Here is a 25,829-nt window from a genome sequence, read left to right as displayed (position 1 = left end):
GGCACTTCTTCAGGTGATTCGAGAGGCACTACTTTGGGTGATTTGGGAGGCTTTAGAGGGGCCTTCTTCGTCCGTTTGATGAACATGGTGATAGGCAGCTGCTGTCGCTGCTTTTTCATGGTGGTGAGGGTTTGATTATAGGGCTCCCATGCTGAATCAAGGATGTTTGAAAACTTTAAGGAGCGTTCCATAAAAGGATCCCATGTTGAAACATACTCCTGCAGATCCTTAATCATTCTCTTCACGTGGGACAGACGTTCCAAAGTCAGGCCGCTCTCCTCTTCCTCCTGCTCCTCCCCTGAACCTGGCGTATCTTCTTCCTCACTGGCAGACTTTGTCAGCTCTTCCAAATCCTGGTACGTCAGGGGGTCAGAGTGAGCATCAATAAGGATGTGGAATTCATCCTCGGTGATGTCCTCAAAGCCTTCCCCACCTAGAATCGTCGCCAACTGGACAGCCTTATTAATGGCCGAATGTTGAATTTCTTCAGGAGAGAAGCCCCTGTAATCATGAACACACTCCGGCCACAATTTGTTCCAGCATGCGTTCAGGGTCTCCTTCTTCATGTCATTTAGTGATCAGCTGATGATGCTCAGACACGTGGCAATCGTGAATTTACGCCAATATTCTTTTAGCGTAAATTCACTGTCACTGTCCATTGCAGTTACAAGGTCCTGGAGGGAGTTCCCGGTATAGAGTGCCTTGAAGGCACGGATCACGCCCTGGTCCATAGGCTGGAGGAGAGAGGTGGTGTTGGGAGGGAGGAACTCAAGCTGGACTCCCCTGTAAGAAAGATCGAGAGGGTGGCAACCAGCATTATCCATAATCAGCAACACCTTGAACTCCATGGCCAAGTCATTCAGGTATTGCCTAACTTGGGGATGAAGCTCTGATGGAACCAGTACTCTGTGAGGACTTTGGTGATCCAGGCCTTAGGGTTATGCATCCAGAACACAGGAAGCAATGCCTTGTTCTTATTCTTGAGGGCCCTGGGGTTTGCAGCCTTGTAAATGAGGCCTGGTTTAAGCATGAAACCAGCTGCATTCCCACACATGATGAGGGTAACCCTATCCTTCTGGGCCTTGAATCCGGAGGCTTTAGCTTCCTCCTTCATAAGGTATGTCTGGGAAGGCATCTTCTTCCAGAACAGGCCAGTCTCATCCATATTGAACACCTGTTCTGGATGGTAGCCCTTCTCCTCGATGATCCTGAAGGCCTCTGGATATTTCGCGGCTGCTTCAATGTCTGCAGATGCTGATTCCCAATGCAGACTAACAGACTTTAGGTGGAACTGCTTTTGAAATCAGTGGAGCCACCCCTTGCTGGCCTGGAAACCTTGAGGCGCTGATGATGGTCCTGCTTGGGGCTCTTCCCCCTCTTCTTCTTCTGCTGGTTCATCAAAGCCTAAAAATTCTAATTCGCCTTCTTCAACGCCTTCCTCTGCCTGTACTACGTCGTCGCCTTCCTTAGCAGTTGATAACTACTGGTTGAGTTGTCGCGCTTTCTCGCGAATGATGTTAGAGTCGAGGGGCACGTTTTTCTTCCGGCAGTCCTTTATCCAGATTGCCAGAGCAGATTCCACTTTCACGATTGTTTTATCCCGCACTGTTGCAACTGTCTTTGCACTACCGAAGTAGCTCATACTCACAGACTTGCGTATCTCCGCCTCTTTCTTCTTGATATATCTCACTGTGCTCTCATTAACACTGAAATGGCGGCCAACAGCGGCAAAACTTTTGCCCTCCTTTAACATGTCAAGAAGTTTCACCTTCTCCTCGAGTTTCATAACAGCCTTCTTTCTTTTAGACTCTTTGCCAGAAGGCTTTGAAGGAGCAGGGCGTTTTTTAGGAGGCATTTTAGGGCCGAATACCGCTGATGCGCAAAGATAAAAAATCAAAAAGGACAGACACATGGTAGGATGCTGCAAACTATATGCACAATCTGAGGAGGATGCCGTGGAGCGGTCTCCCAGAATTCCGTGTTCGCGAGTTGGTTGTGAATGTTCAGCCAATGAGCGCCAAGGAAAATGAATGGTGCTTCTGGATTGGCTGCTTTGCAGATGACAGCCAATAGTGTGTCGAGTATCACTGGTTCTGGGTACACAGCATCCAGCATTGCGATTTCTTTGTATTTGCAGAGAGGTGGCTTGGGTGAAGCACTTTTAAGAAAAACAAATATATATTATTGAAATTTTGCTGTGTTTACGTTAATATATTACAGTACTGTAATATTTGAAAATTAGTAAATAATTTTTCAACTTACAAAATGTACTTACAGTAGTCATTAATATATACTTAGTACATACATGAAAATGCTACGTACCGCAGATGTAAACATACGTACCCTGCAGTATTCCTGTTGTCTTACGTATTTTAGAGATGCTCTACGTACTACCTGTATACTGTACTATACTATGTATCATCCTAAAACACTTTTTGTATGTAATATTTAAAAATCATCTTACAACAAAAAATTTTATAAAATGTACGTACTGTATGTGCAGAAGATCAGTGTAAGTATATGTACGCGCAACCAGTAGTACCATGCGTATACCGTAGCGGCAAATGACCCAATATAACCCGTTTTATTGATATCTCACGTTTGTGTGTTTTGCGTGTACAGTACTATGGCCTAAAAATATTTTTTTAAATCATGCATTAAGATGTCCTCTGAATGCTCTGCTTCTTCTAAGGCCTCTGGCCAATAGCCTACAATTACTGTAATGACTGATGATAAGAAAGTACTGTAGACACGATTGTTTTGTTAAGAGGGGGCAAAAGTCACAGAGAAGTAGCAGCCCATTACAGCATGACATTAATTGCGGTCGCCCGCATTGAGCATGAACAAGGTAAAATACTCATGCAGCCCTACTGCACCACCTTCGTTGCTATGCTCAAATACCTTAACATGACAGTGCCTCCCGTCATTCATCATACTGCACAACTAATTCATCATCATCATCATCTACAGCATACTGAAATCAACATTCATCACCAGTTACTACCCGTATGATTCAACTTTACTGTATTATTTATTATTATTAAGGTACCCAGTGTAGTATTACATAATATTATTATTTAATTTCTATTACTATTATATGTACAGTATTATTATTGTTTTACATGATTATTTAATGTTATTATACAATAAATATGAAAATACAGAATACCATTGCTATACAAGAAAGACAAAAAATATCTGCATCCGCGAATATGGAGTTTCCATAAAATATTTTTATACATATGTTCCATGGAAAAACCGCAATTTTAATCGTGAGTTTCCCATAAATTTTTTTAGATAGGTTCCATAGAAAAACCTGCGAATGGGTGAGTCCTCCTGAACCTTGAGAACGCGAATACGGGGGGTTTACTGTATATCAATCCTCCTACAGCCTCTCCCACACTCAAAGCTTCTGCTTCAATGGTGGACTTTGCTACTCTTCTGGATTTCCACCATATGGGACTTCTCCTCTTACCATCTGTCAATGATATCACATAACCTAATTGTGTATGATCATCTTCAATATTCCCGAATGAAGCATCTGCATGGGTTTCCCAAAAAATCTTTTCTTCTTCTAACTCACTTATCATCACTTCTCCCATTATGCTCTTAGTTTTTCTCACTATTTTAACTCTTAAACGCCGAGCTTCTATTTACAAAAGTGTCTGTCGTATGCCGGCGGCGTTTGGGAGTTAGCGCCAAAGCGGAAAAAAAGTCTTTTTCAAAAAATCACAGCACGCTTAGTTTTTAAGATTAAGAGTTCATTTTTGGCTCCTTTTTTGTCATTGCCTGAAGTTTAGTATGCAACCATCAGAAATGAAAAAATTATTATCATATATAAATATTGCAATATATGACAGAGCAAAAAAAATTTCATATAATTGTATACAAATCGCACTGTGATCAAAACGGTTAAAGCCAATGAGTTATTTTTTTTTCGTTGTATTGTACACTAAATTGCGATGATTTTGGTATATAACAAATCGTAAACGATCAAAGCCACACAGAGAAAATATTATCACAAAATAATGCATGAATTCGTAACGTGCGGACATAAAAGTTTTTTTAAAATTCACCATAAATCGAAATATTGTGCTAGAGACTTCCCGTTTGTTGCAAAATGAAGGTAATTGATTGAATATTACTAGACTGTAAGTGTTTTAGCTTACAATTACAGTTTCTGACCATTTCGGTCGAGTCAAAGTTGACCAAAGGTCAAATTTTTTCTATTTATTGTGATTTATATGAAAATATTTCAAAACTGATAAAAGCTACAACCATGAGTTATTTTTTGTTGTATTATAAATGATATTGCACACATTTTCATGTATAACACTTTATGTAAGGCCTATATAAAACGGTGCGAAAATTACGACAAGGTGACTAAAGAAATTCTGAGATTTTCAGCAGAGTTACCACGCGTGGAGGGAAGGAAAAAGTTTTTTTCAAAAATTCACCATAAATCGAAATATTGTGCTAGAGACTTCCCGTTTGTTGCAAAATGAAGGTAAATGATTGAATGTTACTAGAAAGTAAGAGTTTTAGCTTACAATTGCATTTTTCGACCATTTCGGTCAAGTGAAAGTTGACCATAGGTTTAAATTTTGGCACATCATGATTTATATGAAAATATTTCAAAACTGATAAAGCTACAACCATAAGTTATTTTTTGTTGTATTCTATATGAAATTTCGCACATTTTCATATATACAACTTTATGTAACGGCTAATATAAAACGGTGCAAACATTATGACAAAGTGACAAAAGAATTTCTGAGATTTTCGGTTAAGTTACCGCAAGTGGACGTAAGGAAAAAAAATGATTGAATATTAATAGAATGTAAGAGTTTTAGCTTACAATTGCATTTTTCGACCATTTCGGTCGAGTCAAAGTTGACCGAAGGTTGAAATTTTGGCACTTATCATGATTTATATGAAAATATTTCAAAACTGATAAAAGCTACAACCATGGGTTGTTTTTTTGTTGTATTTTACATGAAATTGTGCACATTTTCATATATAAAACTTTATGTAACAACCAATATAAAACGGTGCAAAAATTACGACAAAGTGACGAAAGAATTTCTGAGATTTTCGGCCTTGTTACCGTGCGGATGTAAGGAAAAAGTTTTTTTTCAAAAATTCACCATAAATCGAAATATTGTCCTAGAGACTTCCAATTTGTTGCAAAATGAAGGTAAATGATTGAATATTATTAGAATGTAAGAGTTTTAGCTTCCAATTGTGTTTTTCGACCATTTCGGTCGAGTCAAAGTTGACCGAAGGTTGAAATTTTGGCACTTATCGTGATTTATATGAAAATATTTCCAAACTGATATAAGCTAACCATGGTTGTTTTTTGTTGTATTTTACATGAAATTGCAAACATTTTCATATATAAAATTTTATGTAACGGCTAATATAAAACGGTGCAAAAATTACGACAAAGTGATGAAGAATTTCCGAGATGTTCGGCCGAGTTACCGCGCGGATGTAAGGAAAAAGTTTTTTTCAAAAATTCACCATAAATCGAAATATTGTGCTAGAGACTTCCAATTTGTTGCAAATGAAGGTAAATGATTGCATATTACTAGAATGAAAGAGTTTTAGCTTCCAATTGTGTTTTTCGACCATTTCGGTCGAGTCAAAGTTGACCGAAGGTTGAAATTTTTTGTAGTCGACGTACGGTACGTCCACTCGTCACCTGACAGACAATTTTAGTCGACTTACGATACGTCCAGTCAGCATTGAAGGGCTAATATAAAACGGTGCAAAAATTACGACAAAGTGACGAAAGAATTTCTGAGATTTTCGGCTGAGTTACCGCGCGGACGTAAGGAAAAAGTTTTTTCAAAAATTCACCATAAATTGAAATATTGTGCTAGAGACTTCCAATTTGTTGCAAAATGAAGGTAAATGATTGAATATTACTGGAATGAAAGAGTTTTAGCTTACAATTGCGTTTTTCAACCATTTCGGTCGAGTCAAAGTTGACCAAAGGCTGAAATTTTGCTACTTATCGTGATTTTTATGAAAACATTTCAAAACTTATAAAAGCTACAACCATGGGTTGTTTTTTGTTGTATTCTACATGAAATTGCGCACATTTTCATATATAAAACTTTATGTAACGGCTAATATAAAACACTGCAAAAATTACGACAAAGTGACGAAAGAATTTCTGAGATGTGTCGCTGATGCTTTCTAGTGGGAGAAGAAAGAAATTCGCGCATGTGCAGCTGGATCACGCTGTAAACAAAACAACAGCGTGATCCGTGAACTCCCAGCATCCCTCAAGGCGCGTGATTTAAAATTTTTTGCAAACTTGGGCTATAAGTAATTTCCCGCGAATATTTAAAAAAACTTTTTGTAGTCGACGTACCGTACGTCCACTTGGCACCTGACAGACAATTTTTGTCGACGTACAATACGTCCAGTCGGCGTTAAAGGGTTAATCAGCTTTCTCATATCTTGAGTCATTTCTTCTTTAAAAGCTTTACTTAATTCACTAATATCTCATGATATTTCTGGCATGGCATGTAGTGATACCCAGTTCAACTGTCCTACCACTAATCTATATTCTGTTAACTCCTTTTGTCCTAATACTCTATTACCTGTAAATCATCTGGCCTCTGGTTCTCTTATAGAATTTATATAATGCCACTGATTACGACAAATTCCATTTTCCTTATGCTCTACTATTACTCCTATATACTTAAAACTTTTACTTTCTTGTTCTCCTACTTGCAATTTCCCTTTCAATTTCCCAACTGTTTCTTTTAAAAATCCTTCACTTCCTCCATAGCAAAAATCATCTACGTGTGTACATAAAATACTGTCCAATTTATTGTCTTTCCTCCGAAAGAATATACAGGTATTAGGTTCTAATCTACTCTACTCGCCTTCAAGCTCCTCCACCACTTTTACCACCTTACAATACCATGCCTTTGCTGCATCCTTGAGCCCATAAACAGTTTTCTTCCACTTCCATAATCCACTCCAACCATCTTCACTTGGTGGTTTTAAATATACCTCTCGTTGTATTTCATCACCTTGTAGATACACAGTTTTCACATCTAATGTATAACAATTCCAATCTTTCAGTTTTATTACTGTCAAACAAAATTTTAAAATTTTGGCACTGCATGTAAGAGCATCTTTTTCCCATTCAGCCATTTCTTCTTCAAAACCTCTAGCTACCAATCTTGCTTTACATATCCTTTCCCCCCCTTTTACCTTTTCAGTTACTACCCATCTTGTAGATATAGCTTTCTGTCCAATGTCATTTACCTCCGCATATACCTTGTTTTCTCTCCAACTTTGCAATTCTTTTTCTTTAGCTTCAATTACACTTCTATTTTCGAATCCTAGCAAAACCACTTCTTCATCTTCAATTTTTTCTGCATGACTATAATCTCATAAGGTAACCCATCCCTTGTCACCTTACTATGAGTCTTCTACACTGTACAAATCAGCCCAAGATTTGCTTGATCTTTTTCCTGCAAGACTCAATATAGTCCGCTCTTCTACTTGTCCTGTATTTTTGTTTATAGCTCTAACTCTATTTCCCTTTCTGAATTTTGGTATCTCTTCTATTAACTCATCTTCTATTACCTCACTTTCCCCTTCATCTTCCAGTGTTTCCTCTGCCAAATCTCTTTCAATAGTGTCTTCTGTATCTGCATTCCTTCTCCAGCCAATTATCATCTCCTTTCTTCCTGCCCATCTATATCCCCATCCTTTGATGCAAGGGATTCATCCTTCACAGTGTGTATTTTGTCTATTTTAAGTATTTTCTCTTTTTCTGGTGATAGTCTTTGAATCCTAGTAACATGTATTCTAGCTAGTTCTCTTAGAGAATCCCCATGTTTAACCACTACTGTTTTACCTGATACTCCCACTACCTGAGCAGGTCCTCTCCATTCATTTTCATTTTCTCTCTTATAGAATATCTCATCTCCCACTACTGCTTCTTCAAATTTATGTTCTCTGACATTTTTGTTTAAAGCAATTCTTATTTTATTACAAGACTCATTTTTGATAAACACTTCTCTGGCCTTACGCACTGCATTCAATGTATCCCTCACTATGCTTTCTTCCATACCTTTCTCTCTGCTTGCAGGACTTGAACTTTCTCCTCCCATTAAATTAGGCAAAGAAGGGTTTTTCCCAAATACTAATTGGTTAGGGGAGAAACTGCCATTATTTATTAAGCAGTTCCTAGCACTCACTACCCATCTTAATGCTATGGACCAATCCACTTCCTCATCATCTTCATCTTTCTTAAGCTAGGTTTCTTTTATATCTTTTACATACCTCACAACTTGCCATTAAGTCTGTTAGTAACTTTTTTATTTCCTCTTTTTCCTTCTCTCTCAAACCATCACTCCACTGTGCTTCTTCTGTTACCTTCCATATTTTATCTCTACTTCCATGGCCAAATTGTAGATGTAACTTCATCATTGCACCTTTAATTTCCCTTAGACTCTTTCCCTTCCAACCCTCCAATAACAATTCTTCTTCTAACTTCCTCCTCAAAACTGGTACAGTATTCTTAAATGGCAAACTGGTACAGTATTCTTAAATGGCCCTGTTTGTCTTCTCTTAACTTTACCTTCATTTCCCCTAATACTTCTATTTTAACATAATTCTCTTTTAAATTTATGGTCATCCCCATTTTACTCATGGTTTTCTTACCTATTAACCATGGTACATCACCCTGCAAAATTTCTGTCTTCAAATAAAGCTTTTTGTTTTTCAATATCAACTCTTCCCAAGATTTTTCTTCTATTTTACTAACTTCTATATAAACTTTTTCTTCTTCTTGTCCAGTTTCTGATTTCTTCTTATTTGGAAAATTCTGAGGACAATCTCTGGCTTAATGCCATTCTGATTTGCATACTGCACAGAGTGCTACTTTCCCTTCTCTATTTAAAGGATTTCTTCCACCTCTACCTCGATTCCCCTTTCCGCGATATCTTTGGTTTTTCCACCCTTTCCCAAAACTTGTACAAACTTCTGGTCCCAACCATTCCCCCTCCTCTTTATTCCCTAATCCCTCAAATATTCTTTTCATTATTTGTGACACTGTTTTATATTCCAACTTTTCTTGACCACAAGCTGCTAATACCATTTGTTTTTTATCTTCTGTGAGATTCGATTGTTCTAGTACATGAAAACCTTTTGCGTCCCCTTCAGGTATGCTTTTACCTATCGCTCTACTACACTCTGACTCTGCCTTTTCATACCTAATTATAAAATCTCTCATCTTTTCACTAGATTCTCTTTCTATTTTAAAATAGTTTTTCATTTTACTGTAATTTTCCATTAACGTATCTTTTAGATACACTTCATCCCATTTGGTTAGGATTATCTTTGAACCCTCTTTATCCTTAAGTTTATCTCTATCTATTCCTTCTGTTACTTCTAAATCTTTCCCTTTTAAGCTCATTCTTATCTCTATCCCCGGATATTTCACTTCTTCTCCACACACCACAAGCCAATCTTCAACTTGTCCTCTTCATCCTTTATAATCGCCCTGTGTCCCGCTAAATCTCGGACAGTCTCTTCTCCATTTCATCTCCCAAAGTTTACCATCAGATCCGTCCATTTTTAACCGACCACACTCTGCTACCACTTGAAAATTTTCCTAAACTAACCCGTCCGAAAATGACTCAATTATGCAATCCACTCACCTGTTCACGTTGTTGTTCTTTCACTATGCAATCCAGCTTACGACAACAAAAACCACAAAACAGACTTACAACCCAACTTTTATCGACCTAACCTTCAGAGAGCTCTCTCTACCCTGCCACCATTTGTTCAACATTCCCGCCTGCGTTTATTTCCATTTTTCTCCCTCCTGCCATTTCCGTCCTATGACGTCACTTCCTATGATGTCACAACAAGAACATACTTTTTAAACACGGAATGCTTTGCTATAAAAAGTCTTATAAAATTAAACACATGCTTTTTATACATTTTGTAACGCCCATACCATTTCACTAACGCAGAAAATAAAACTAAAATAATGACTAACTTATAAATCTAACATATAATCAGACAGAACCTTGGGAATCTGACTTTCTCAGCTCTACTGCCACTTCCACGCTACTCTCTGGAAAGACTAGTGATGAGTTCACCACCAAACTTTTCCTCAGAGAGGTTACTCTTATGCAAAGAGAGGAAAATTTCGCCTTCTCTGAACCAGGTTAGCCTACATGGCAGTCTGGTCAAAAGTCAATGCCTTCCCTCCTGACACCAACAACCTCCTAATGGTCACCTTGTCATGAGAGGCGACACCTGCCAAAGCAAAGTCTATCAACATGTTTAACCATAGATCAAGCCATACGACAACCAGGAGAGATGCCAGGGACACTATCTCCCTGGAACTCATGTCTGAAAGAATTACCATCTGGATGAAGTCTCCAGAGAAAGGTCATTTGTCAATCTGTTGACTGATGAGTGCATGTCACCTCCAGTGTGCAATACCTCCTCTGGTATGTGAGCAGTGAGGGGATGAGTGTGCTTGATCTGTTGGACAATGGGGAACTTTCCCACCCACAAATCAGAGATTTACCTTGCTTAAAACACCAAAAGCAAGCTAGACCACAGCCACCACCTGAACAACACTCTTGATTCAGAGAGCTCGATGGATGAAATGGTAGCCAGGTGAGAAGCGGAGGTGGCCTCCCTGAGGTTGTTACACTTATGAATGCACACAATAACCTCCAGAATTGGCTGTTTCTGCTCAGCGTGCAAGGTTTCTGGACTCATCAGATCCCCTATGGCATGAGCTATATCTTCTTCAGCCAAGGAGAATGCTGCACCAGACTTCTGCTCCTTGGCCTGCTCTCACTCATGACATGTGAGCTGAGCTTCTCACTGGAGAAGTCCCACAGATCCAACAGTCACTTTCTGAATTACGTTTGTCTCTGGACTCTGCTCTACCACCAACCCTATACGGAGTAACCCTGAGCTAATGGGAGATGCATTAGAGCGAGAATGTGTATGCCACTCCCATGAACATTCTCTGCACATCATGAACCATGCATGAGAGTTGGAAGAGCTCAATGGAGACACTCTCCTTCAGGTGCGAGTGCTAGGTGCAAGCTAGGCATGAAGATGGTACTGACTCTAACCTGTGTGCCCCTGGAGAGGCATGGGGGGGGGGGAGAACATAATCCATAGCCAAGAACTGCATATAGTCAGAAGATCTTGCATGTGCAGAGTGAACAGGTTGTAAGTGCCTTTCTCTGTGCTTCTCCTTGGAAGCAAAAGGAGAGGGGTATCCTAAATAGGGGCAGTCCCTGGTTATCAGCAATCCGGTTTTATGGAAATTGTCTAGCAACGAAATTCAGCAATTTTCAGCGCTGGAAAATCACCGATTTCTGCTTATTGGCACCAATGATTGGGTACTGGCGCCGATACATACCTAACAGAGGCGCCAATAACCGAAAATCAGCGATTATCATCACAGTGTCAGAACGGAACCTCTCCCCCCTGATAACCGGGGGACTGCCTGTACTGTAATCATGTGCACCCAATCACGAGACTGACTGAGCACATGCAGCATAAGCAAGACACGCAGATTCATCCAACGGAAAGCCTAGGATCTCATATTTGGACGAGGCAGTTCTCTCATGTAAGTGGATGGGTGCTGGAGCACCTGCCCTACCAGAGGCAAGCATTGGTGACCAAGAGCCCCTCCTCCCCTACTCAAAGAAGATTGCATACATGAAGTCCACTGGGACTTATTCCACAAGGCCTTGAACTTCTTTTTCTTCTTCCTCCTGCATAAGGAAAGTCTGGGGATTGGGAGCATACAGATGAGATCAACGAGGAGCAGCTTGATGGGGATGAGAATGAAGACAATGAAGCAACCAGAGGATCAGGCACTGGAACAATTAATGCAACAGGAGGACTCCCCTTCTTCATGCTACCCAAAGAAGCTGCAGACAAAACAGGAGAGGAAGGTGCCAGACACAGCTTCACTTCCTCAGCTAGGCTGTCCAAGAACAATGCAAAAGGCAAGCTGCCTAGAATGTTGAAAGTAAGCAAAATCTTCCACAGGTACTCTAGAGGTAACGTCGTCTTAGTGCCAAGAACATTGTGGTCTGGTGGGTTCAAAGTGAGACAGCTGCCAATTGTGCATCCCCAACAACAGCTATCGCTTCCCCTGAGGAAAGGGTGAGGCCAGACCTCTATTCAGCTCTAGTACTTATTTTCTGAGGATAGGTAGTACCACTAGTACATGAGGGGAAAGGAATAGAAGGAAAAAGGAAAGAGGAGGAGTAGACAAACTAGCACACTCCTTGCAGGGGGAAGCATGAGAATATGCCTTTCCCCAACAAAAGGAACAGTAGCTGTGAGGGTCTACTGTTACAGGGGTGACATAAAGCACCCATGCTCCATGCAATTAGGCTAATCATGTTTTTTTTTATTATAGGAAAAAACAACTTCAAAGCAAAGAGAAACAATCTAAATATTGGTAAGTAAAGTGAGCACAGCACATCTATTCTTCTCAGTGGCTGAAGAACAATTGATTAGTAATCTATGGTGAATGAGGGGGCACCTCACTCCCACCTCCAACCACCAGTTAACGGCCTTGTTACCAAGTTCAACATGGTCTCCAGCTCACGCTGAGGAAAGCTCCTATATAAAAGGCTCTGGTTTGAACTTCCATAGGAACAAATAAATGTTTTTATTTCCCTGGCCTCAATGACACACCTGTTGGTAATGAAATCCAGTAAGTTGAGGTTTGTTAAGTTTAGGTGCCAGTGTACAACTGAAACTGCCATGCCAGAAATTTAACTTACGTTCAGTAAAAGGGGGGACCTAATACTTTAACTAGGATGAACTATGGGGGTTATATTTCTACTGTACATAAGACAGACTGTTTAGTGAAAGCAATGCCCTTGCCAGATTTTCTGAAGATCCACACATTTTGTCCTTTTGGAATACTGACAAAGAAACAGCACAAAAGGGACAAACACCAATTGTCAGTACTAAGAGTATAACAAAACTTTACATTTCCTGATTTTAATTTGCCTTCAATATTGATTCTCCAGTTTTCTGACCTTGCTGTACAAATGTATCCTACTTAAGCCTTACTTCAGTGACTGAGATAAAGGTACCATTTTTATGAAATAATGATACTCACCACAACACAAAAAATTTTGGACAGCCAAGGCTAATCTGCATTTTAATGCTATAAGTACTACCAGTTCCCAAAGACACACTTAATCAGCTATATTTCAGATTTTTATTAAATCCACTTCAAGCTAATTTCATAAAAAAGGGAAGGTGTCATATTTTGATCAAAATACATTCAAGAAAAATCATACCTGAAGAAAGTAGTGACTATAAAGTGTGATATTCTGAAGGTGTGAAAACATTAATACAGCAGCAGGTATAATTTGCTCAACTGCAGCTCATCTTGGAGCTAACTATTTTATCTAATCAGGTTTGCAATCAACAAAAGAATACACTGAAGCCACCACTAAAAGCTAAGGAATTCATATCTTAAACTTCATTTGATTTTCAAATAAAGTAGCTGAAATCTCTCATGTCAAGAGAATGAAGATTTAAAGAAAGAAAGAAAGTAGCAGTTGTAGACATGGAAGTAGCATCAGATGGGAATTAAGGCAAGAGTGCCTCAGACATATAAATCAATAAAGCTTTCCTAATACTACACATGGAGAGTGATTTAAGAACAATAATGATAAATGACTGGACTTTACCTGTATAGTACTGGGCTTGGAGCTGTTTACATCATTCTGTCCAGGTTTATTGATGGGTCTTGGAGGGGGTCCGGCCCTGGGACGAGAACTTGTTCCTCCATACTTACTGTTGTCATTGACAATAGCAACTGGTATATTTGTACTGCCGGCATTACCAAATGGCTGAAAATAAAAGTAAGTTAGTTATTAGTAATAAAATCTTATTCAATCAGAGCAGAATCACATTTCAAGACTTTTACAGGGGTGGCCCAAGGGGTCTATTCAATAATAAAGAGGGTGAAAATGGGAGGAAGACAGTTAAGGAAGTTGGGCAGCTAGGTAGGGTAAGACCTCAGGGAACAGATGAAAAGTTATAAAAAGACAGAACTGCAGCTTAGGGGATGTTGCAAAAGTCCCTCAATCCAGTAATGACTACTATGGCATATGTAACGTAAACTGGAGTCAGTACCTTCCTCAAGAAGATTATGTTTACAAATGAACAGGTACATCTCAGTTAAAAATGCACAAAATAATATTTTAGGAGAAATACGGTTATGATTATTTACCTTGGTGATACTGACTCCAAGACCACTTAAGCCAGCTCCAGATTCTGTGACCCTCATTCTCTTCTGACGCTCACAATATTTAAACCATGTTTCTTCATTGAAACCATAATTGAAATAGTCAGAAATATCTGCTCCTGGTTTTCTGGAAAATAAATATGTTGTTACACAACTGTACATTCAATTCTCAAGTGGCTACATAAAAATCTTTTAATTTCAGTACAGGAACTTTTGCTCTTTGCTACTACTTTATACAGGTACAAAACACGTCAAATTTTTTAAGTAATTTGTATTTTTCCTAACTATGCAACCCTGAGATCTTCACATAGGAATATGCTTCAGTGCAGCTGGAGACAGCTGTTTAACTTTAAATAAGGTGGTTACCTATGTCGTTGACTACTGACTATGGGTGGGAGACCCGCCCAACCAGACGGTATGCATTCATTTTACCTTTTGGCCCAGGGAGCAGAATGTGGGGTGGAATGAGGTGGGCATTTAACTGTAAAGACCTCAGGTTTGTATAGTTGGGAAAAATACAAATTACTTTAAAAACCTGTCAATTGTTCCTACACAATATACAAGCCATCAGTCTTTACATAGGAAGACTTACTTCTTGGTGGGAGGGTTCTGAGTAAGCTTCTGAACTGACTGGTAGTTCACCTCACCTGGGCCTCCTTCCTGGTCATGTTAGAGCAAAGGAAGGAGACCATGCCTCTGACATGTTGAACAAGTGTGAACAACTGTGTGCTCAACTGTCAGACTTCTGGGCCTTCCGAATTAATGTGTGTGTGTGTGTGTAGCAACATTGCTTCGAAAAAGGCTTGGATGAACCCAGTGTTGGAGACAATAAGACTTGAGATAACAAACAGGTTGTTTTATTGTTAAGCCCTCTCTCCCCTTGCTGAAGAGAGGGGAGGACTTGCATCTATTAATTTACCTAAGATTATAGAGTAGCAACATTGCTTCGAAAAAGGCTTGGATGAACCCAGTGTTGGAGACAATAAGACTAGAGATAACAAACAGGTTGTTTTATTGTTAAGCCCCTCTCTCCCCTTGCCGAAGAGAGGGGAGGACTTGCATCTATTAATTTACCTAAGATTATAGACAGGGTACTCAGTTATGTGGGGTCAACTGCATGGCCCACCTGGCCAGCATGTGACAGATGGCTACTCGTTTCTCTCTGCAAGAGAGAGGAAAGAGAGAAGGGAGAGGCCAGTCCCCCCCTCACATTCACTCTTTGCCATCGAGCACCTTAGGCAAGATGTAAACTGTCCACTATGGGACCTGGGTGAGTTACACAACTTGATGAGCAGCCACCACAGCACCCATGGGAAAAAGGAGTCCCAGGGCCTGTGGGCAACACCCTGAGTGTAGAAAGACGTTTAAATACCTGTAGAACCAAAAGGTTCTTCTGGAATGCGAGGGACGGACTAATGTCCCTATCCTCATGGTCCTTGAAATGAACTCGTGGCTACATGTTGGGTTGGAGTCTGCCTGTTGATAGCCTCACAAAGCTAGAGAGAATTCATGTTCTTGAACACTTCTTTCTTAGCCGAGCCAGTACTAAAAAGAGTCGTCAACACTCAGGCCTGTGGTGTCGAGTCCTCTGAAGGTAGTATCGTAGCACTCTAACTGGACACACTAGTGTCTTGTTACGATCACTAACAACCAGTTCCTAGATGGGACTGAATGTGTCTCGAAAGTCTTCGCTACAAGTTCTGGGGCAAACTCGAGTGCGCCAGTACCTCATCTCTTAGAGTGCTGTAGTCTTCCTCAAGGCCGAGGTCTCTACAGACAAAGAAGACTAGACAGGAAACTCCTTCTCCAGGTGAGCTTACCTGTGGGATTGCATTACCTTTCTGGGACCCTGGCACCGTTCCTATGAGAGAACATGCAGGGGGGGCGAGGCTGCACCTGTGCTCTGGGCCTTCACTTCCTCTTGTGGGTCGGGCCTGGTTCCATAGATCAGGGGACCTTACCGGTGTCACAGGAGTTTGTGGGACTGAGCAGCGGCAGAACCACCTTGCCTGCCCAGGGGAAAAAAAATTTTCAGGCTGATACTGGTGACACAGGTTTCTACTGGAGACCAGTGCACCCATGGTGATGCAGGTGTCTGTGGAGTACTGATACATGGGGATCCGAGGAGCCCAGCAGCGGCAGAAGGTTCTTCAATGGTCTGGGAAGGTGACTTCCAGGGACTTGTGTCAGAGGCATGGGTGTTTATGGAGACCTGTGCCTCTGTTGCTCCCGTGGCACGGGGGTCTGAAGAGCCTCATACAATGGTCGCGTGTCTGCGAGTTCGAATTTCCGACCAGCCGGTGAAGAACAAGAGGAATTTGTTTCTGGTGATAGAAATTCATTTCTCGCTATAATGTGGTTCGGATTCCACAATAAACTGTAGGTCCCGTTTCTAGGTAACCAATTGGTTCTTAGCCACGTAAAAATAAATCTAATCCTTCGGGCCAGCCCTAGGAGAGCTGTTAATCAGCTCAGTCGTCTGGTTAAACTAAGATATACTTAACTTAATGTAGACAGGGGAGAGCAATTGAGAGATCACTTTGCCTCTTCCGAGGCCTCAAGACTGTTCCATGGGTGTTGGGAGATGTTTCTACCAACAACCATGGAGGTGGAAAGATGGAATAGCATTCTGATAGCTTCTGTTGTGCTGATCTATCATTGGGAGGTTCCAAATATTGGAAAATCCTGTGTACTGTCTGGGTGTAAGGCCAAATCCCTGTCACCTGACACTGGTGACTAAGCTTATTTGCCATTATGTTCTGGTTCCCCGGAGTATACTTGTCTAACAGCTCTACTGAGTGTATGACTGCCTACTTGTACACCTGCTCCAACAACATGTACTGTAGTTGTATGGGAAACCAGTCCCCCCACCCACCCAACTCCCTGTTTGTTGACAAAAGTTACTCTTGTGGTGATGGGGGTACTGACACTCATCAGCACGACAGAGTAGCTTGCCAAGATCCTGAATCTCTCGAAAAGCTAAGGAATCTGTCTTGATTTCCAGGATATTAATGTGGAGGTGTCTGCCATCACAGTTCCACTTACCTGAAAGCAGCAACTCTTCCAGATATGCACCTTGTCCATCAGTCAATGCACCTGAGAAAGGGAGCATGACAGGAGGATGAGTGTGAAGAGACACTTCAACGAGGTTCCTATTGTCTAGCCACAAGGCTAATTCCTGATTCAATTCCTCCCTGGGAGGAATGGAAAGGAATAGGGAGTCCCTTATTGGAGACTACAACTCCTGCATCCTTAACTGAAGGGAGCAAGGATGAAGCCACTCATAAGAGCCCAGCTTTCTCACGGGTGACAGGTGACTGAGGATGACTTGTCACTGTCAAGCTGGTATTTCTGTAAAGACAGGAACAACTGTACTCTTCTCTGAACCTGCCGATATGAGGCTAAGACCATAACACCAGCATGTCTGGACACTAAGTGTTCTGCTCGAGTGTGAGATTGGGCTTCTCGAACTCGAATAAGACTGCCAAGTCCCAGAAAATTAGAGAATATGTCTCTTATCCTAAGACAAGAGGGATATACAGTATATTTAAAAATATGCATCCATATGAGTACTAACCGCACATTGGAGAGGGGTGACAGGAACTCGAAGGTTTCCACCCTGTACAGTGCAATGTTGCTTCATGGCTTGTCAGGTAACCCCCTCTTCAATAGCAGAAGGCAGAAAAGAATATAGAGGGATGAAGAAATTTGTTTTTATTTAGCATTTCCCAACGTTTTGTGAGAGAGAGAGAGAGAGAGAGAGAGAGAGAGAGAGAGAGAGAGAGAGAGAGAGAGAGAGAGAGAGAGAGAGAGTGTGTGTGTGTGTGTGTGTGTGTAATTGTCATAGAGTAGTTCGGGTTGTTGTTGGAGTTGGTTTTACGGCTGTCTCTCTGTCTGTCGGGAGTTTTTCGTTTTTTGGGGAAGTCTTGGGCAGTTGAGGTCCAACCTTGAAAGTGAACGGGGAGTTCGCCTGTTTTTTTGGGACCACATTAATGGTTCATGTGTCTCTTCTTTTTTTTTGTTGGTTCGTTGTTGGTGGAGGGTCGGTTTAAGTTTTTTGTTTCGTGGGTGTGTGCTGTGATTGGCGACCGTGGACCTTATCCATCTCCAGCAACCGAAGATCAGGGTGAGTGTTGCGTGTTGTGTTGTTTGTGGGTGTGAATTCCGCCACATAATATCATACCTGAACGTAAGGCTGGCAGCTGCAGCTGCAATTGAGATTGTATGGTAGTGTGACTGAAGAGAAGGATGGAAGAGGAACTGGTGAGGTTGGAGAGAGGAGAATACTGGTTGGAGGGGTGAGAACAGAGATTGAGGAGTCAGTTGAGGAGATGGGGAATGCTAAGAAGTGCGAAAGAAGAATGAAAGGAGATGAAAGAGTCAGAAGAGAGAGAATGGAAGAGAGAGGGTGGATAAAAAGTTGGAGGGAGAGAGGAAAAGTGTGGAAGAAATGATGAAAGGTAGGTTCAAGGGTGGTTTTGGAGAAGGGGCTGTTGGAGGCAGGTCCTCTGGAACGTGTGAAGGGGCAAGAGAGAAAGAAAAGGAGGAAGAAGTGAATGGAAGCGTGAGTGATGAAAGTGATGTGGAAATAGGAAGAATGAAAGGCAGGGTAAGGAAAAGGGGAATGAAAAGCAAGGGAAGGAACGGAGGGAAAGTAAGGATAAGTCAGGGGAAGAAAAAGGGAAGAAGGGAAAGGGAAAGGAAACTGGTAAGAAGGGTAAGGAAGTGGGAAAGGCAGGAAAGAAGGGAGAGGGTGAAGGCAGTAGATAGTGAAGTGGATGGAGGTGAGGGATAAAAGTGGATAAAAAGTGTGGGAAAGAAGAGTGTAATGAGTAAGATGAATGTAAGTGCGAAGTGGACTCTTGTATTCGAAGAGGGTAAGGAAAGGACAGAGGAAAGTAGCGAAACTGGAGAGTGAAAGTGAGAAAGAAGGAGAAAGGCTATGTATGTGAGGGAGGTACCTGTGTGAAAGGTATAATGAGTATGAAGTAGGATGTGTGCATGATTTCTTTAGGGGAGTATGAAAGGTTTTGTCAGATAAGTATGGGAAAGTAAGAGAGTAAGTAATGAATAGAGAATATTTGACTGGGTTTTTGCTTGATATGTATAGGGCTATTAAGGGAGTGTGGGAGTAGTTGAATATGACAAGGTGAAAGCTACACTAGTTGAGCAAGCGAGGCGTATGAAAGCGAGTGTTAAGTTTAAGAGGAAGAATGAATTTGATGAGGCAAGAATGAAAGCTGGGAAAACCTTGTCACTGTATGCTTGTAGGCTGGAGACGTTGGCAAGGAAGAAGTTTGGGGATGATGGGGATAGATGAATGTAAGGAGTTAGTACTGAAGTTGTTAGGACAGTGCCAGATGGAGTTAGGAGAATTTGTGAACTTGAAGGAAGGAGAAGAAAAGATGGATGACTGAAAGGTTGACTTGGGGAGAAATTTTGAAATTGTAGAAGATTATGAGCTTGACAGGGTTATAAAAGAGAGCAGAAGTGTAAGTGTAAGGGCTGGGGTAGATGAGAGAGTACCAGAGTTTGGAAGCTTAGGGATGCAGTGCTGAGGGGCCCAATGAGAATGGCCGATAGTGTATCTAGATAGGAGGTAAGAGCAAGTAATGTGGAGGTGCCAGTGAGGATGAATGGTGGGTTTGTGAGGAACAAACGGGTTAATCGTTAGGGGATAGTAGTGTACAAAGGGAAGGTCGATGAGTGGAAGCTGAATATGTTTTAGATGTGGAAAGGAAGGACATAACAAAGAATGAGTGTAGGTGGGCTTCTTTGGGAGTGTTTCGGTGTGGGCAACCGGGACATTTGGTAAGGGAGTGTACGAAAGATAGGGGTTAAATGCTACAGTGACAGGTGGGTCATATTGCTAATGGTTGTAGGGTACCCGAAAGTGAATGTACATGTGGCAACTGTGGTAAGAATGGGCATTATGCGACGAATGTGTTCAGAACCGAGAGCGAAGTGTGACGAATGGGAAATGGAAGGGTATATCAAGTGTATGTAAACGTAAAAGAGGTGACTGTGACATGTAATTCAAACTGAGAAGGGGGTTCAAATGGGCGGATCCTCCAGGATGCAAGCGGTGCGTGTGATGCATGTACGTGAGGGGTTGTTGCATGAGGGAGGTTTTGTTGGAAAGACTGACGAGTGCATGAGTGTGCAAGTGTGTTGTAAGGGAGTAAGATTGATTGCCTTAGTAGATACCGGGTGTAGTATGAATGTCATATTTAAGAATGGATGAGAAATTGAGGAATACGTGTGAGATTAGGAACTGTCAGGGGGAAGTAAGAGGGATTGGAAATTTAGGGGTAGCAGTGGTTGGAAGAGTGTGTGAACGGTTAGAAATTGGGGGTGTAGTGATGGATGAAAGTGATTTTTGTGTGATTGAGAGTACGAATGATAAATATGATATTTTATTGGGATGTAAGTTTTTGAAAAAATGCGGGATGGTGGTCCGTCCTAGTATGAATGTAATTGAATTACGTATGAAAGGGGATGTGCTTGGGGATTTGTATTTGGGGAAGGATGGTAGGTTGAGCAAAATTGTGGAAGAGAGTGCCTAATTGCACAGAGAAGGTAAAAGTGCCACATGAGACTGGAGAAGTTAGAGTGTGAAAGTGGCAGCAATGATGTTTCAGGGATAGCCAACAATGATAGTGAGGGGGCGAGGGTAGCAGGTGTTAAACAGTCAGGCAAATGTGTGTATATGATGGGGTTTGAACATGGAGATCCGAGGGTATATATAACGCCATTGCCGAGTGCCAGGAAGAAGCGTAGTCCGAGGAATATGTGAGGGAGATTATGTGGGGAATATTACGATTGCCAGAATGTGGATGATGAGAGGTACGTGAAGGTACGGCAGGTGATGACAGGTGATTTGAAAGGAGTTAATGATTGGACGTATGAGGAGTTGAAGGAAAGAGTAAAGGTAGATGAAATGTAAGTGATAACGAAGAGAACGATTGAGGAGAATGTCAGGGATAGGCAGGGGGCATTGAGTCGGAGATGAGGATTTTGGGGGATCAAGCCCAATTTAAAATATGTTCGAAGACGACACTCTCATATATCATGCCTCTCGACATTTCTCCGCCTATCAATCGTGATAGAGAGCAGTGTGAGGAGCTTGAGAGAGTGGGAGTGACTGAAAGGAGTACGAGCGCCTGAATAGCCTCCCATTGTACCGGTACGTAAGCCAGATGGAAGTTTGCGAATGTGGATTATCGGAAGGTGAATGAAGTAACTGTGAAAGAGCGACCTCGGCGAATGTGGTGTCTGATTGTATACAAGATGAATGGAATGAAAGTGTTACAAAATTAGATCTGGTAAGGGCTATTACCAGATGCCTCTGGAGGAGGGGAGCAGTCATATTACGTGCCTTTTCTAGTGGTGTTCTGCCACTACCAGTTCAAGATTGAGTTTTGATCAGGCACGCGCCTGCTGCCTTCCAAAGGGCAATGAATGTGGTTCTGGCTGGGTTTGATCGCAGAAGGTAACTGTTTTTATAGATGGACATTTGATTATGAAAGAGACTGTAGAAGAGAATATGGAACTGCTTGAACGGCGTTAGAAAGGTTGAAGAAGTAGGGAATAAAAGTAAAACTTGAAAAGTGTTCTTGGTTGGCTGGGAGTGTGGAATTCCTAGGCATATGGTGAGTGAAGAGGTGTGGCGAAGTTATGATAAGTTCGTGAATAAGGTAGGAATTTCACGTCCCAGACCGTATGTGAGTTGAAAGGATTTTGGGTTTAATTGAGTTTGAAGGAAGTTATAAAGATTGTTCAGATCGGAAACCACTTACTGAATGGATCAAAGACAAAATTGTGTAAGATTGAAATGGGATGAGCTGAACGATCGTTGCTCGAGAGATTGGAAAGAGGAGGCTGCAAGAGACGACGTTGGCTTTCCCGGACTATAGTGAGAATGCGAATAAACTAGAACTGTATACGGATGCGCAACATAGTACGGGAGGATGCTTGGTACAAATGCAGAAGGCGAATGGGGGAGAACAATTGAGAGTAATTGCGTATGTGAGCAAGGCGTTTGGAAAGGCAGAGTTGAAATATTCGGTGATTGAAAAGGAATTGGCTGCAATAAGGTTTTTAGTGAAAGCAAGTGGAAAGTATTTTTTATGGGGTAGATTTGTGATACTGGACGGGACTATCGACCGCTAGTATATATGGTTAAGAAGGAGAGTGTGAATGCTAGAATTGCGAGAACGATAGAGGATTTGAATGAGTTTAGTTTTAAGGTAGAGTATGTACAAGGTAGACAGAATATTGTTGCAGATGCTATGTCGCGTATGTGGACTGAACGAGATGATAGGGTTAGGGAGCGCACTGGGACCTCGGACTACAATTGTAGGATTTGTGGTAAAGCAACAGTATGTAGGGGAGAATCGAGTGTGGAATGTCTGTTTGGGGGTTGAGTAGTTTAAAATAAATGGGTTGATTGACGGAGTACCCAGAGCATGTCCAGTTGCGTGAAAAGGTGATGAATGAGATGCCGGAAGGAGGAGGCGTAAGGAATGAAGGAATTAGATGAGGAGGAAAAGTTAGGAAAGTGTTGTTGGTAGTGGCGGAAATGTTTAAAAATTACAGCACGATTGTCTTTTGGATGGAATAGGCCGAGAGTATAAAGGAAGGGTGAATGAAATGGTACGAATGTGATTTTAAATGTTCACTGTGGAAAGGATTACTTGTAGCTGGCTGGTTAAGAAAGGTGATTGTGGGGGAAATGAGGGAATAAGGGGTAGGGGTTGAGGATATCAGTTGAAGATGAATGCGATGAGGATGGTTGTGAGGAAGCCAAGCAGGTGAATGTAGCCGAGAGCGTACATGCATGAAGCTTAAAGGTAAATTAGTAACGAATGTAGTGGTGGATCAGAATAAATATTGTGAAGCCTGGTGGTGACACCGGAGCACAAGTGTCGTTAGTGAGCAGTACAGTTAGTGAATTGGAAAGGTGCGATTGGGATATAAAGAGAAAAATCAACGAAAGTGTAAGGATACATGGTTTGGGACAAGGGAGTGTGTTAGTATGGGAGGAGGTACACTAAAAATTCAGTTAGGGGATTTGAAATAATATAATTTTGTAGTCATGGATGAGAATGATATGCCAACATGTTTTTTATTAGGAATTGATTTTATGAGAATGCATGATATAAGTGTGGATGTCGGGAGGGGAATTTTAGGAAAGGGCAGGAAATAACGAAGGTTAAAGGAGGGGATGTGTCTAAAACTAGTTTTGTAGGTATGGTAGATATTGCAAGGAGTGAAAATGATTTGTTGAGTGAAGAGGAAATTAAGCAGATGCAAAATCAGTGCATGAAATAAATATGTTAAGAGAGTGTGTGTTAGGGGTGCAAGAGTATGAAGTTACCGCCTGAGTTAGGAAGGCGTATGCGTTTAAGTGCTAAGAGATTTGTTGTATGTAAAGGTATAGTTTATTTTTTGCATCAGAAGGGATATGGATGGGGAAGTGTATGTGCTGTGTTATTTCGAAGATGCAGCCGTGGTATGTGTTTATTGGTGCATAACAGGTTTGGGCATCTAGAAAATAAATTATGGGAATGTATGAGAGAGAGATTGTATGTGCCTGGATTGAGTAAAATTTGTGTGGATGTAGCGATTACGTGTGCGGACTGTCAGAAGGGTAAGTATCAAAGTGTGCATGCGAATCCACCTGTGTTGCGATTGCAGATGAAAGAGTTATTTGAGATGGTTGTGATTGATTGTGTGTCGTTGCCTGTGACTGCTAGAGGACATGTGGGAATGGTTGTAATAGTAGATCATTTGAGTAAGTTTGCATTATATGGTAGCGATTCGAACAAAAGGTGAGATCAGAAGCAGAATGTAGGGTCAAGTGATGTTGCCAATGTGTGTGCGTCACGCCAATGTTGAGGACAATGGGCCTGGAATTTGTTGGATGGGAGTTTGAGCTAAATGTTGCGGATTGGGGCATAGAACATGTGTAATTTGGCAATCGTATATGCCCAGTGCGAATGGATTGGCGTGGAACGAACGTGAGAACGCTAGGGATGAGAGATATTAATGTGATGATGAGTGAATGTGATAATGATTGGGATGTAAACGTTGGGCTAGCGTTGTGGGTATACAACGCCACCGTGCATAAGGGTATTGGTATGTCTCCGTAAATATGTGGGCAAATTTTTAAAAGATAGTGAGACCGAGATTGGTCTATCTGAGAATGATAGAGGTATGGAAGAATAAGCATGAAAGGTTTGAAAGTTACAAGGTGGGCGAGGAAGTGTTGAAAGAAGTAATCGAGAAAGGGCGGTTGAATGTAAATAAAGTGCGTGGAAAATTTGAGGGTCCGTATGAGGTGTTGGAAGTTGGTCCCAGTGGGCTTAGTTATGTTGTAGGAAGTATGTGTAACAGATGGCAGTGTGAGAAATGCGAAAGCATCACAACCAATTATGTGATGGAAGGGATGTACCGAATATGTGAGAGAGAATGGGTGTATAAATGGTTGAAATCGAATGTGGGTGAACCAAGTATGCATGAGAGCTTGTGTATGGAGGATCAGCAATTTGTTTTGATAGAGTATGGTAAAAAACGTAAGAAAGGGAAGAACGTAAGTAAACTGAATGGTCGTAAGTTGTGTGATAGGGTGAGTGCCAAAGGAAATGAGTGATAAAGGGTGTAATACGGATGAATGGATGGTATGGATAGAACGTATAGCATATGCGAAGGTTTGATATAACTGAGTTGACTGAACGCGGTAGGGGTTAGTGAACGGTTGGAGGTGAGCTGAAAGTAAGAGTAAGAGAGCGTAAAGGTGTTAGACAGAACCATGGATTGAAAGCATGAATGAATCGTTGCAAGAATTGGAAAGGTCAATGAGCGAATGGGATGGGTTAGTTGAAGAATTGGGGGAGGTATTTGGGAACGAAGGAGGGTATATAGATGAGATTGTGGATGAATGAGAGTGGCACAGAAAGAAGAAGATAGCGTGAATTGAGAGGAGAATGGAGGAGAAAATGTAAATCTGAATGTTGCTGGAAGAGAGAGCGAGTCTGAGAGAATGATTGCGTGTCTGCCAATCCAATCTAGAGGACCTAGTGAGCATCCGTGTGCTGCAGAAGGCGATTTGAAAGGGTGTGAAAGGTGTTATTGGAATGCTATGCTGGGAGAAATATAGAGGGATGAAGAAATTGCTTTATTTAGCATTTCCCAAACGTTTTGTGAGAGAGAGAGAGAGAGAGAGAGAGAGAGAGAGAGAGAGAGAGAGAGAGAGAGAGAGAGTGTGTGTGTGCACTGTCGCTGTGGGGAGTGGTCTGTTGGAGTTGGTTTTACTGCTGTCTCTCTGTCTGTCGGGAGTTCTGCTTTTTGGGGAAGTCTGGCAGTTGAGGTCCAACCAGTGAACAGGGAGTTCGCCTGTTTTTTTTTGGGACCACATTAATGGTTCATGTGTCTTCTTTTTTCGGTTCGCTGTTGCGGAGGTGGTCGTTTAAGCTTTTGTTTCGTGGGTGTGTGCTGTGATTGGCGATCAGGACCTTATCCATCT

At 41.4% G+C, this 25,829-nt stretch overlaps 1 protein-coding gene across 1 annotated transcript in view; it reads right to left on the bottom strand.

Annotated features, from left to right (window-relative positions):
* Nucleotides 1-25,829, bottom strand: part of LOC136834443 (pre-mRNA 3'-end-processing factor FIP1-like) — a 267,929-nt gene that overhangs the window by 142,273 nt on the left and 99,827 nt on the right. The window contains exons 5-6 of the mRNA XM_067097042.1: nucleotides 14,288-14,429; nucleotides 13,743-13,904 (exon numbers count right to left, since the gene is read on the bottom strand). Coding sequence (XP_066953143.1) covers nucleotides 13,743-13,904; nucleotides 14,288-14,429 — 304 coding nt within the window. The remainder of the gene's footprint in view (nucleotides 1-13,742; nucleotides 13,905-14,287; nucleotides 14,430-25,829) is intronic.

Source organism: Macrobrachium rosenbergii, chromosome 53 (genome assembly GCF_040412425.1).
Source record: "Macrobrachium rosenbergii isolate ZJJX-2024 chromosome 53, ASM4041242v1, whole genome shotgun sequence".
Taxonomy (NCBI): Eukaryota; Metazoa; Arthropoda; class Malacostraca; order Decapoda; family Palaemonidae; genus Macrobrachium; species Macrobrachium rosenbergii.
This window is presented reverse-complemented; position numbering and strand designations above follow the sequence as displayed.